Source organism: Corvus kubaryi, unplaced genomic scaffold, assembly GCF_017639235.1.
Source record: "Corvus kubaryi isolate FWS band 111438036 unplaced genomic scaffold, C.kubaryi_AGA036_p1.0 37396, whole genome shotgun sequence".
NCBI lineage: Eukaryota > Metazoa > Chordata > Aves > Passeriformes > Corvidae > Corvus > Corvus kubaryi.
In genome coordinates, this window is record NW_024581135.1 from 25,780,092 (window position 1) to 25,792,862 (window position 12,771).

Consider the following 12,771-nt stretch of genomic DNA (forward strand, 5'->3'; position numbering starts at 1 on the left):
TTCTTTGCTAATGAGAATGGTGTTGGTTGAAGCAAAGCAGAGTTTCAAAACTATTTGGAGCGTCAGGGCTATTCCTTTTAGCCAAGTGAAGCTCCAGTTTCTGCTGTGTGCAGACCCAGCTCCCAGCAGCACAGCTGCTGTGTGCATCCTGCCTCACTGCACTCAGGATTGGGCCATTAATAGCAGCTTTTAGATCCATTGCATTCGTACCAGTCCTTAGTGGGAGTTTTGGGAGGCTGGACTGACTCTTGGGATTGTTTGGGGATTTCACTAGCATTGCCTAAGTGCTAAATTGCTCAGTGTGATTATGCAGAATTTCTCCAGCTGGGGCCCCTGGAGACGGGACATCCGACTTTCCGGGGCCCCTGGGGCTGGCTCTGCTGCCAGCTCCACTGAGCCGCACGTTCTGTCCCTGAGCACAGCAAAAAATGGGTACGCCATTACCAAAATTAATAATGAAAACAGCAATGCTTTCCCCTTCTGTGCAATCCTTGTCTCTGTGTGTCAGACTGTGCAGGAGACCCACATGGTAGCGGCCCGGGTGCCACAGCACCGAGTGCTTGGAAAGGTGTATGTCCTCTGCTTTCCCTCCACCTGAGTCCTCCCAACTTTGTTACAGGGACCTCTGCTGCAGCAGTTCTGCTTCCCATCTTCCCTAGAGCACCTTTCACCCCTTCGGCAGAGTCAGCAGCATCACATTTCATGTGAAATATATTTTGCTGCCAGTTTGAGAGGTTTTTCCTTCCCTCCTTCATTTATTTTCCTTCTCTCATATTCTTTACCCTGGCATAAAGCTCAGCTTTGCAATGAAACTTCCTGACTTTACTTAGGAATTCAGGCCATCAACAAAAAATAATTCAAATGTGATCCCTCACATTGGCTATTCAAACACAAGCAAAGCTGAGGACCCATGCTGCTTTTTTGGGAGAGGGCTTTTTCTTTTCTCTAATTGTACAGCAAAGCAAATTACACTTGTAATTTGCATTTTGTACACTTCAGCGACTGTTCAAACAAAATTCAAAACAAATATGCACATGTGAAAAACAGGGAGGGAGTGACTGACTGATGGCTTCCCAACAAGGAAGAAAAAAATTCTGTTAAGTAAACAGACGAAAAGGGAGGAATCGTTCAGGATTAATTATTCCGTACGTGTGCCACAGACAGATTGGCCGGAGAGTTGGGAGCTGCTCAGGCTGCAGCACATCCTAGGGAAGAAAGCAGCTAAAATTAGCATGCTTTGTTTAAGGAAATAAATACAGCTTAGTGTGATTTTGATGCAAACTCTTCTGTCAGTAACTTCAGGCATTTAAGTGTCTACTTCAAAAAAAAAAAAAGAAAACTTTTTTGGGGAGCAGTAGGGGCTCTATTTTTCAGGGAGCAGCGTTAGGGGTGGAAGCCTGATGTGTCTTGTGCGTCACGGGGAGGCTTTGGGCGTGGTTCCCTGGTGGTACGTGGCGTGATTTTATCTTACCTCTACAGTTTGCATTGCGTTGTAGGAGCAGAAGGGGGTCCATGGGCACTCTCTGTAAGCACTGGGGCAAAGCCAGTGCCTAATGGGGATGTGAGAGCAGGAGTGCTGACCTGGCACAGCAAAGGGCGCCGTGGGAAGGGCTGTGCTGTGCCTTGGCAATGTCAGTGTGTCCGAGATGGCTGATCGGGCAGGAGCAAGCTGCAAAGCTCACTCACTAGCCGAGGGACCGGCCGCACAGTTGGGTCAGCCTCCTGCCAGGGCAGGCACCTGCAGGATGACACTTGGCACGGGGACCCCAGAGCTGCTCGCTCCCTGGGCTGTGGCGGAGAGGTTGGCTTTTCCTGGCCTGGATGAAATGCCTCTGCTGCTGAGTGCAAGGGAACAAGGTAGAAACCAGGCTGTGCATGGGGCTATGTTTGGATTTTTGCCCCTCTAGAAACCCTGTGAAAACCTACTAACTTTACCAGGGCCAGCCCCCACTTAACCCTGTGTCAGGGCAGCAGAGTGAGGCATGCAGACAGCAGGCGAGGCCCCGAGGCGAGCTTGGACAGCCGCTTGGCTTTCCACCACAGCTCCTCCATCAGTGGCTTTGGCGGCTCTTAGCAGAGACTGCAGGCGTGACTGCCAGTTTGAGGAATCGTGTGTCGTTAGCCACTGCACTGTAAAAACAAACAGCAACAACGGGGAGGGTGATAAACATACCAGGATGCCACAGAGCTGCCAGCTTCTCCCCCAGCTCCGAGCCCTTGCATGGCAGTGGCGGGGCACAGTGCCACCCTTGCACCGAGGAGCTGCTCGGTTTGGGGCAGGTGAGCTCAGCACGGAGCACAGAACCCGCGTGTCAGCTCCTTACCCAGGCTGTCCAGAGCTAAGAGAGAGGGAGAGGAAACACGCTGTGTAATGCCACAGTCATGCCGTACACACACACGCCACCACCACTGTTTCCCTGGCCTGGTGCTGGTGCTGAGGAGAGGTGCAAAAGTAGGGCACGCTGGAGAAGGGGTCAGGCTGCAATAGGGGATGTGTCTGCGGCAGGGAGGGTTTGGCAGGGTGCTCATTTTGAGCAGCTACCTTGGCCATCTGCCATGCATGCAGCAGGGCCTGGTGCCACGTGTTGGAGGGCAGCACTGGGGCTGCAAATAGCTGCCTGCTCATGGCCACCTCCACACCAAGCACCCAGCCCAGCTCCATGTCTCCACGTGCTTTTGGCGGGGGGGTCTTCACCTGCCCAGCCATACCTTCCCACCTTATCTTCATATGGGAAGCATGCGGAGTGCAAGAGGCTCATCTGTGCCCCCAGTTTGACGACGGTTCTGTGGTGGTCTATGGTGTGCACCATTTGCCACCAGGCAGCCCCAAGGCAATCTGAGAACAAGGTCCAGCAGTTCCTGCACTGCGGAGAGAGGCCGGGCCAGGGAGTGGCAGCTTCTTTGCTTTCTTTAATGCTCAACTGTAGCCAAAGCACTGTTTTAATTTGAAATTTGGCAGGGATTTATCCCTTCTGTAAACTAAAGTAGTCCTGTGTTTCTGGAGGAGTGGGAAAGAGAGAAGTGAGGTGAATTTTCAGCTGGAAATAGAGCAATGGGGGATTCAGAGAGAGTGTTTCTGCCTGGAGCCTGTGCTGCTGCTTTGAGAAGTGTCTCTCCATTTGCTGAGGGTGGGAGGTGTCGCCCCCAGCCCCCGGGGCTCCCAGCCAGAGGAGCAGTGCTGCGCAGCCGCCAAGCAGAGCGGTGTCAAGGCGAGGCCATGGCGGCTGCTCTGCTGTGTCAAAACAAAATGATGTGTGTTGGAGTCACACTACTGCTGTGGAGAGAAAAGGACTGGGAATGAGCAAAGAGAGACAAGCAAGGATGAGAGCAGAGCTGGAGCTCTGCCTCTTTCTGCCAAGAATGGGAAATGGCAATTTCTGACCCTGTTTTCCTGGCTTTGGCTGCATTTAATGTGTCAGACCCTCATGGGCACTGTTTGGCAGCAGAGCAGCAGTGTACCTCCTACGCTCCCTTTGCTGGGCAGGATAGCATTGGCCAAGAGGGATGTTGTAGCAGCAGGAGAGAGGGGTGAGCATGTAGCTGGCTGCCCTCAAGTCCTTTCCACAGTGGGGGAACAACCATGTGCTGCTTATTTCCCCAAAACCAGCAATTTGTTTTTCTTCTTCCTACACACTCTGCTTTTTTGTCCCAGCAGGCACAGCCACAGATATTACTGGGAAGGAAAGGCTGTAGGAAGCAGAGCTCACAAACCACCATCACCTGGTGCATGGCTTTCAGTCCCAGAGCCCGTGGACCCCTGCAGAAAGTGGGGAGCAGGAGCACAGGGAGAGTGGGAGTGCATCCTGAGTGCTCTCCAGGAGACACTCGTCTGTGCCAGAGTGTCTCTAGGCAGGCAATAATAAGATCTGGAAATGGCTGCAAGTTGATACATTGTTTGGGAAAGGCACCTCCTGCTGAGAGCTCATTTTGTTCACCCAGAAAGACTCTAAGAGGCATCACAGATAATCTGCAAATGCCTGTGTGTAGAGAGAGATGCCAGGTGATAGAGCTCTGCCCCAGGGTGGAGGGACCCGTGCCTGGGACTTAAACCAGACAAAGGCTAGAAAGAAACAGCAGTCTTTTTCCTGACAGTTGTCATTTGCCTTGGAAGAATGTGTCCAGGTTCCAGCAGTCAGGCCTGGGTGTTCTCTCCAAAGCAATAGCTCTTGGCTTGGTGCGGAGGTCTCTGCTGCTGGCAAGCCCGTGCAGGAGGGCTGGCATCGGGCACCTGTGGTGGTGGGAAGTACACGCCAGGCTCTAAGACATGCTGAGCTCATGCTCAAGACAGCTTGGAGAGGTGAGCTGCCTTGGGCAAGTTCAGAGAGCTTTCCTGCAAGAGGCACGTGTACGTCTGTGGTGGGACACCAGAGAAACTTGTCTGCTCTCGTGCCTCCCTCGTCCACCCTGGCACAATCCCTCCCACCCCTGCTACTATTTTAAAACAGACATACACTGAAGCTCTTTAATCTCTGAGAATACTAATTTTCTCCTGCTCTTCCTCCATGTGAGTTCATACAAACATGGCACTTAAATCAGCCCTTGTCTTTGATTAGAATTTTATCTTTCTTTTTTCAGGGCCCATAAATTAGCCTTTTAGCTGGCAGTGCTCTCAGATCCAACAGATAACAGCCTTTCTTGGCATCCGGCTGTTTCCAACATCCTTGCTAATACCATCTTTTGGCCATGACTGGCTAGATGCTCACAGCCATCATTTGGCACACAGGCTTTGAAAATGGCCTTTCACTCAGGAGAAATCATTCCTCATATATAATTCCAGTTTCCCCCAACTTTCTTGACTACCTTTCTCCAGTGTATTTTTTCCTTTTTGAAATGCAAGGTAAATTGTGCCTGAAGTCTGCCCTTTAAGGAAGCAGCTCTCCACAAGACAGAGTGATGCATGTTTCTCCCATTCTGCCCACCAGCTTGCAGGGCTTTTCTGGGGACCACTTTCTAAGGGAGTTCTGTAGCCTGCTCCACTTGTGACAGCATTGCTGAGACTTGTCCCAAAGGACCCTAATTGATGACAAACAGCAGGCTAGATTCTGTGACAGGCTAGATTCTAAATCATCTCCACTAGGAACTGAACTGAGACCACCAGCTTCAATTCCCACAGACACCCACACAGCCTGAGCTGATTCAGTTAATGACTCAAGAAACCCCAGTATGAAAAAAGAAATGTTGAATTATATTTTTCTAAAGCTTTCCAGAGGCTGTAGAGCCCTGCATGATAACATACAATCAAATAGCAATGAAATGGCATGTGGGGAACAGAAGAATGAGGGTCTGAGGAGGAAGGAAAATGGGCAAGTAGGAAGTTGTCATTTAAGCAGAACTTAAGAGTTGTATTAGTATGGGGAATTAAGCAAATCACTAGAAGAGTAAACAGATTCTGGGCTAGGCTTTTTGTATAAATGTTCTCTCTTTTCAAGTGTTCCCAGTGCTCCTTCTTTTCAGGCTGGAAGAACTGGTGTTCTTTTGAAAGTGTTGATTAACCAATACTTTTTTATTTCTCGCTTTTCCCTCAAGGTTACCCTGGGAAATTACAAAAGGATCAAATTGGTAGCATGTTCTCACACAAAATTTAGAGCAGCTACAATATGGAATGTCAAATGACTTCCAACAGCCTTTCTCCACACATGGGCTCCTTGGGCAGACTATCATCTAACTTTGACCTCTGCTTATCTTTGAGCAACATACAGTTTCTGTAGGGTTGTATAGGTGACACGGATGGCAAATCTCACTGCTTGTCTTCCAGTGGGTGACTAGCAGTACAGATGTCTCCACGTGTGAACTGCTTTGCAAGTTATTTTCCACATGTTTGGATCTAAATGTTTGCAAGAGGCCCTCAGGCAGTTCTCCCAGCCCTTAGATGTTGCCATCTGGCCTGTCAGTTCGAGAACTGTTGAGAAATCATGTGAACTCGCCACTAAAGTGAGGATTTACAGAAGGCAGTGTGCACCTGTGTTTCTTCAACAAGGTACCAGCAGCCTTGAGTCAGCTTAACTCACTAGATGCAGAATTCATCAGCAGGAGGGGCAAGTGTTGGGCTGTGAGCATTCCTGTTGCCGGGTTCACTTGAAAATTCAAAGGAATCCCTTAATCCTTTGGGCGCAGATACAATTCTGCCCGAGGAATGGGGAGGTATCATCAGTACCAGCAGAGGATTGCTGCAGTCAGGTGTCAGAGGGTGTTGGGGCAGCATGGCTTTCAGCAGAGACCCCGCTCTGGAAGGGAACCGTGAAATGTCGCTGGCATGGATTGCCTGACACAGTTGTCTGGGATAGCAAAAAAATGTATTTGACAATTCAGGAGGCCTTTTCGAGTCCTAAATATCCATGCAAATAGGCAGAAATATTCTTTTATAAGGTTTTGAATAATTTCTTTGCACATGGCTTTTTAGGCACAAGTTAAGATTCTTTGGTTTTGGTTGTTTGTAAGCAACCTCTTTAAACTCTTCTTGCCATTTTGGCACAAGACACAAAGTAATCTTGGTTCCAACTACAACTATTTCCAAGGTGTGACTTCTGTCACTTTCTAGTCCCTGATTTTTTGCATTCCTGATCATTTTGAGACACCTTCTCAGTTGAGGACCCCAAGTTACAGTCAGCTTTGAAAACTCTTGGCAGATTGAAATGAAAAGATATTTTCTTTTGGAAAAGTGGAAAAGAGCCGTGGTAACTGTACGCAGAGATAATGATAGGAAGACTGCACAGGAAAATAACTTACTTCTGCTCAGATTATAATATGTGCCTTTGGTTACTAGTCCTTGTGCTGAACAATAGAAAGAAATGTCAGCACTAAAAGGAATTTGGATCAGGGAAATGCTATCATAAGGGGCTAGATATGGACACCCATTTGCCCCTCTCTCTCCATTTCAACCAGCTTTTGCATTAAAGCATATAATGAAGATACACAAATTCCTCAAATTACTGTGAATTTATCTGAAACCCAAAGAGGAACGGGGTCATTGAAGCTCTATATCCAGTCAGATGTATGGGAAAAGATGAAAAGTAGAGTGTGTGCTAAATGGATCCAGCATTAGTGGCAAGTAATGACAGGCGCTAAGATCCTGTTCAAAGGTGTAAGGGTAATACCCATGGGCATGTTAATAGTGAATTATGGCCATTATGGAGGCACCAGTGACAATATTTTAGTGCTATTCAAGTTGTCTGGTTTCTTTGCTTTTCACTCACTCTCTTTTCTTCTTAAAAGCTGGTCATTTGGTGGTCATGAAATGTGACAGTGTGAAGATCCTGTTCTCTCAAGTGAGCAAGAGTCTTCACTAACTTTGGCCAAGGAAAGAAGATAAAGAGCTCCTCCTCCTTCCACAAGGAAGAGCCTTGCAGTAGTTTAACTATTACTTTCTTCTGGCTGGTCTCACAATCCAGTGACCAGTGGCAATGATGCCCCCAGAAGGCCTCTTTTAACAAACATTGCTTCCCATTTTGTTGTTCTAGTGAACTTCCCAAGAATGGAGGATGACTTTCCAAGCTCTGAGCAAGACTTTGAAGACAGCGATGATCCAGGTTGGTATCCAAATGCCACATGGACAATTCAGCTGTTGCAGCTTGTGTTTCAGTGTCAGATGCTAAGATTACTCACAAACCTCAGCTTCAGTGGTGTGAGGAGCTGGAACACACTTGAGAATATACATTGAAATGGTGGCTTAGTGTTCGAAGGCATTGGTTTTCTTTTCCTGTTTTCCTTTTTCAACAGCCAGCAACCTTGCAAAGTCAATATATTGTATTTGTGTTAGGACAAGTGAAAGTGATCTTTTAAGCATTAATTGCTGCTTGCATGATGCCTTAAGAGGCCTCCTAGAAACAGAGACTAGACAGGAGTAAGGGAATAAAGGTAGGTATTTGTTTGAAAAGCCTTCAAAGGTATGCCCTGCAGCCAGAGGCTACTGCCAAGATGGACCCCAAGATGGACCCCAGGTCATGAGTTCTTCACACTTTTATAGGTTTGGTTCATGTGCATAGTAGGGTTAATTCTCCAATTAAAGCTTCAGTTTTGCCCTCAGCTTACCCCCCCTTTAGAGGCTCTTTGGTTTATAGTTTTTGGGCCTAGGACAGTCTTGGTGTCCTTGGAAAGCAGGCCCAGAGAGGTTTTGTTATGTCTACCTAGCATGAGAGAGCAGAAATTAACAGGCTACAAGAAACTTTCAGAGTTACACACTAAGCACTACAGGATTTGAAAAATATAAAAGTTAAAACCTAAGGCATCATGCATGGCATTTGGGCTTGTAAATGAAGAAAATTGAGACCTGTGACAGATTGATTCCGTAGTTTTGAACCCAGTGGCACTGGAAGGGCCAGAGTTTCGGTGGGTGTAAAATGCTTGCATGCTATGTCAATAGTCTGATGTCTAAATGTGAATCAGGATGCCTAACTTTCTTGGTAGTTTGGTGCTTCACATTATTTCTAGACCTGGGTTAGTGAATCCTGCTGAGATATTCGCATATATATACTTTAACTCTTGTAAAGTCATCACAACTCCAAGTAAGAAATGTATAAATGTGAGGGGGGAATAAAAAGTGATCCCTGGATAATAAGTGCCCATTCCACTGCAGATTACTTTGGATCGGATAGGAACGACACACTGTTCTCTACTAACTCTCCAGGAACCCCGAAGCTGGACAAAGAGAAAAGCTGGCTGTACACCCTGGATCCCATCCTGGTGACCATTATAGCAATGAGCTCCCTTGGTGTCCTCCTTGGGGCCATCTGCGCTGGTCTGCTCCTCTACTGCACGTGCTCGTATGCTGGGCTGTCCTCGCGGAGCTCCACCACGCTGGAGAACTACAACTTTGAACTGTATGACGGCATCAAGCACAAGGTCAAGATGAACCACCAGAAGTGCTGCTCAGAGGCCTGATGGGTGCCTAGGGATCACCCTTGGCATTGTGCCCGGTGAGGTGGGCTGGCAGGGGGGTACTTTTTTTGCTGTTTTCTATGGGAACTGAATGCCATAACAGGGAATGAGGGGAGCAGGAGGAGTGAAGGGAGGCACTGCTCCTGCCACCAGGTCCTGCTGCTGGGTCACACTCCACCAGGACCGAGTGGCTTTCCTGCAAACCAGACTGTGCCGGGCAAGGGGGGACTGAGCCCCTTGTTTGTTGGTTCATCTTCATTTTCTGCTGATGTGAATGGCTGGGATGTGGTGAGGGAGCCTGGTTTACCTTTTGGATGTGAGAAACTCAATGTTGATTGTTATTTCCCACCTTCTTTCTCTGGTGAGTTGCTGAGAAAGCTGAGGGATTTCTTTAGAAATAACACACACACACACACACGGAGCCCCTGTCCATTTTAGACTCCGTCCAGGTATCGTTGTAGGGATTTGTGCACTTCACACTAAGAACAGGAAGCTGCAGTTTGCAGACCTGAAAATGAAAGCATGTTGTTACCTTCAACTCTCCTTCTCCTAGTAGCAGGGGAAAGGTGGGATACTGGCTTTACTGTCAACAGTAACAACAGCGCTTTCTGAAATCATTAAGAAAGAAAATAGAAGGGAAACCCTATGTGTAGAAGCACCTCTTTGAGAGAAGCTGAAGAGCCTTAACGTGATTTGTGAATAAGAGCCATTTATTAAATCCAGATCTTTGATTGCAACAGCTGAGGCCTTCATCAGGAAGGCCTTTATTTGAATCTCCCACCCCTCTTAAGCCTGCTGTTTTTCTTTTTACTATAATGAGAAAATTGCAGCAAACAAAAGATAGAGCCTGTCAGGTTGCTGGCGCTTAGGCAGTGGCTTTGGGAAGGGGGCTTCACTTGGGGTTTGACTTGAGGTACAGTGCCGAGACCTCTCCAAAGTGCCAGGGAGGAAAAATGAACTGGGAAGGAGGCTGGAGCCATGCCCACAGCCCTGGGGAGCCTGGCCATGGCGCCTTCTGGCACCCCCGCACCTTCCTGGTGCTCCCCTTCTCCCTGGAGCTGGGGGTGTGAGCTGGTGCCATCAGCACTGCTGGACCAAACAGCTGCCACCATATCCCCTTCGGAGCAAAGCTGCACTGCTCCTGATCAGTAGCAAAAACCCCAAGTTCTATCCATTAGCTGTGGTTTTTTTTTACTTTGAACAAGTGCCTTAGAAGAAGTATTTTCCTCCAGCTGATGATCAGTGCTGTATCAAACAGCAAGTGAGGCCTTCATCCTTCCCCTGCAAAATGCTCTTCTTCACCACTCTCTGCTGGTAAGAGCCCAGCAGAAATCTGGTCCTTCTACTTTCAAATGGTCTGGCTACATTGTGTGGCAGCTGGTACCGCTCCACTTACCACTGTGCTGTGGGAGAAGAGTGTTATGAAAACAACTGGATGGAGAAAAAGAGTTCAAATGCTGAACCCCAAACCAATGCCTTCATTTCCAGTTCAGTACAGATGGACCACCTCAATCAGCTTGCACATACATAAATTAGAAAACTTTCTGTCACACTGGGTTTGCTTTTCCAGGGACTCTTTGGTAATACCTGGCATGTCCTGATTTTTACATTTCATCTGGCAAGTAGCTTGGGTTGGGGATGGCATTATTTTCCTCACTAACTGCGATTGACAAAGGTGTGATGTGTTGTGAAGCTCAGTTTGCCCAGCCCCCATAGACAAATCGTGCAGGAGTTCAGTGTTTGGGGACACAAGCAACATCTGGAGAGGAGATGAGCATGGACACATGAGCAGTGCCACAGCTGCTCCTTGGTACTGTGGGAATAGGAACATTTGTCTACTGTTTCATGAAGAGCTCCCTCAGACAATAAGTTTTTAGGAAAAAAGCCCCTTCTCTGCTCTAAGAAAGATGCACGTGTACTGGGGGAGCAGATACAGCAGCTGCGTCATCAGAACGTCCACGGTTCGTACACACACGCAGAGATGCGCACACACAAAGGCCTTCATTTTTTTAATTCACACTGTGCACCCGACAAAAACAGCAGTAAATGTGTCTCTGATTCTCCTTTCGAATCACCTTATTTCTTTTGGCATTTTTCACAGACAAATTCCACAGGGGTGTTATTTTACTGTACAAAAGAAACACAGGCAGTGAGAGGAAATGTACCAGACCATTTCAAAGCTGGATTGCTGCTGCTCAATGATTTTATCCCCTTCAAATCACCAGAGAGGGGAAGGATGAATGGAAAAGGACCATACAGTAGAAAAGCCAACTTAGGCAAACAATAGGTGAAAATATATAATTAAAAAGGTGATGTTATGGTGTCTAGTAGGCGTACAGAGAGAAGAGTTCATATATACATATATTCAGAAATAGTGTGTTTGCACACGCACGTGAATTCTCTGTATGTATCGTGTATGTGACTTATTCCGTGGGACTGACTCGTGTTAATGTATCTCTTGATCTGGGGCAGGAGAGTACTGCTGACCTTGGCACTGCCGTGGCACGGGCCCAGTGAAGCGCCCAGCCCGCGTGTCCCGCCCGCCCCTGGCAACTGGGGCAGGGCCCATGTGTGAGCTCGCCAGGCGAGAGAAGGCCGATAATGCTGCACAGCCAATACCTCACTTACTTCTGCCGGGTGCTTTACTGTTCTACGGAAAACTCTGTTTGATTGTAACTTCAACAGGGAGGGGGGGAAAAGTCATCAGTGCATTCAATTCATTGCATCCTCCTCTGCAAATAGATTAGGTTTGCTGATTGCAATTCCCTCTGTGAAATTCAGAAAAGAAAAAAAAAATCGGCATTAATGCCTTTGCTTAAATGGGCTGTTGCCTCCACACACTTCCCCATGGCAGGACATATTGCTAATGGGCAGGCTGTAGTGCTGGGTGACTTCATTTTGTGGGAAGGTGCCGGAGGTGAGCATGGGAATTAAACCATTAAGAAATTATATGCAGAAATGGAAATTCTCCAAGGTTTGCAGTTCAAGGTATTTGACCATTTACTGGCTGAGCCAGGACTTACGGACTTAAAGAGCTTTTACTGTGATTCTTCGGTGTAACAAAAAAACAAAACAAAAAAAATAAAACTGTGTTTATATGATTTGTATAAAAACCTTTTAAAATTACTATTTAATAAACATTATGGTAGAGATGATGTTTCAGTGGTGTCTTGGTTTGAAAGACAGGTGTCTGCTAAGGAAGGCAGGAGCCTCCCTTGGAATGTAAAATGTAACCCCCTTCCCTCTGAATTGTTATAATTTTGAAATTAAGGGGCTTTCAGGCAGAGATATGAGAAATAGGAATAACAGTTCTTTACTGTTATATATAACAAGGCAATAATACAGAAACACTGGCTTAACCTGACAGAGTCAGGATACAACCTGACATCCTGCTGGGCAGGGTGGTGGTAGCAGTCCAATTAAGGGGTGGCTGCAGTCCTCTTGAGGTGATAGATGTGGTTCTGTCAAAGCGGTGATCCTGTAGAAGGGTCTGGTCTTCCTCTGAAGGTCCAGTGGTGGTTATGTAGCTCTTGTTCTCTGGGAATCCAATAGGTAAGGGCTGACTGTGGTGCTCCAAACCTCAGATTATATCCAGGTAGGAATGCTTGGTTCCTCCCCCTGGGTGGAGCATCTCACAATGGGATGATGTAATTTTATGAGTCATGCAGTGAGGTTAGATGGCCCATTAACAGAAGATATCTCTCCAGAGGGAGTTATCAGGGATGTGTGGTAGAAGAGACAAAGAACACTGGCCCACCTGGTTTTAGTAGCTGGCTCATTAACAGAAGATGTATCCTGGAGGGAGTTACCAGGGATGTGTCAAGGAAGAGATAAAGAACGCTGCCCCAGATGGTGATAGAATACATACTTTTGGTTACATCTTAGACTGTAACCTAA

General features: G+C 47.3%; 1 protein-coding gene across 4 annotated transcripts in view; it reads left to right on the forward strand.

Annotated features, from left to right (window-relative positions):
• Nucleotides 1–12,029, forward strand: part of NRP2 (neuropilin 2) — an 89,748-nt gene extending 77,719 nt beyond the window's left edge. For 2 of the 4 annotated variants that reach the window (XM_042040929.1, XM_042040931.1), the window contains exons 16-17: nt 7,458–7,526; nt 8,624–12,029. In XM_042040929.1, coding sequence (XP_041896863.1) covers nt 7,458–7,526; nt 8,624–8,877 — 323 coding nt within the window. In that variant the 3' untranslated portion in view covers nt 8,878–12,029. Of the gene's footprint in view, nt 1–7,457; nt 7,527–8,572 lie in introns of all 4 variants that reach the window. The other 2 variants (XM_042040927.1, XM_042040928.1) reach the window with 1 other exon arrangement.
• Nucleotides 12,030–12,771: the final 742 nt, after the last annotated feature.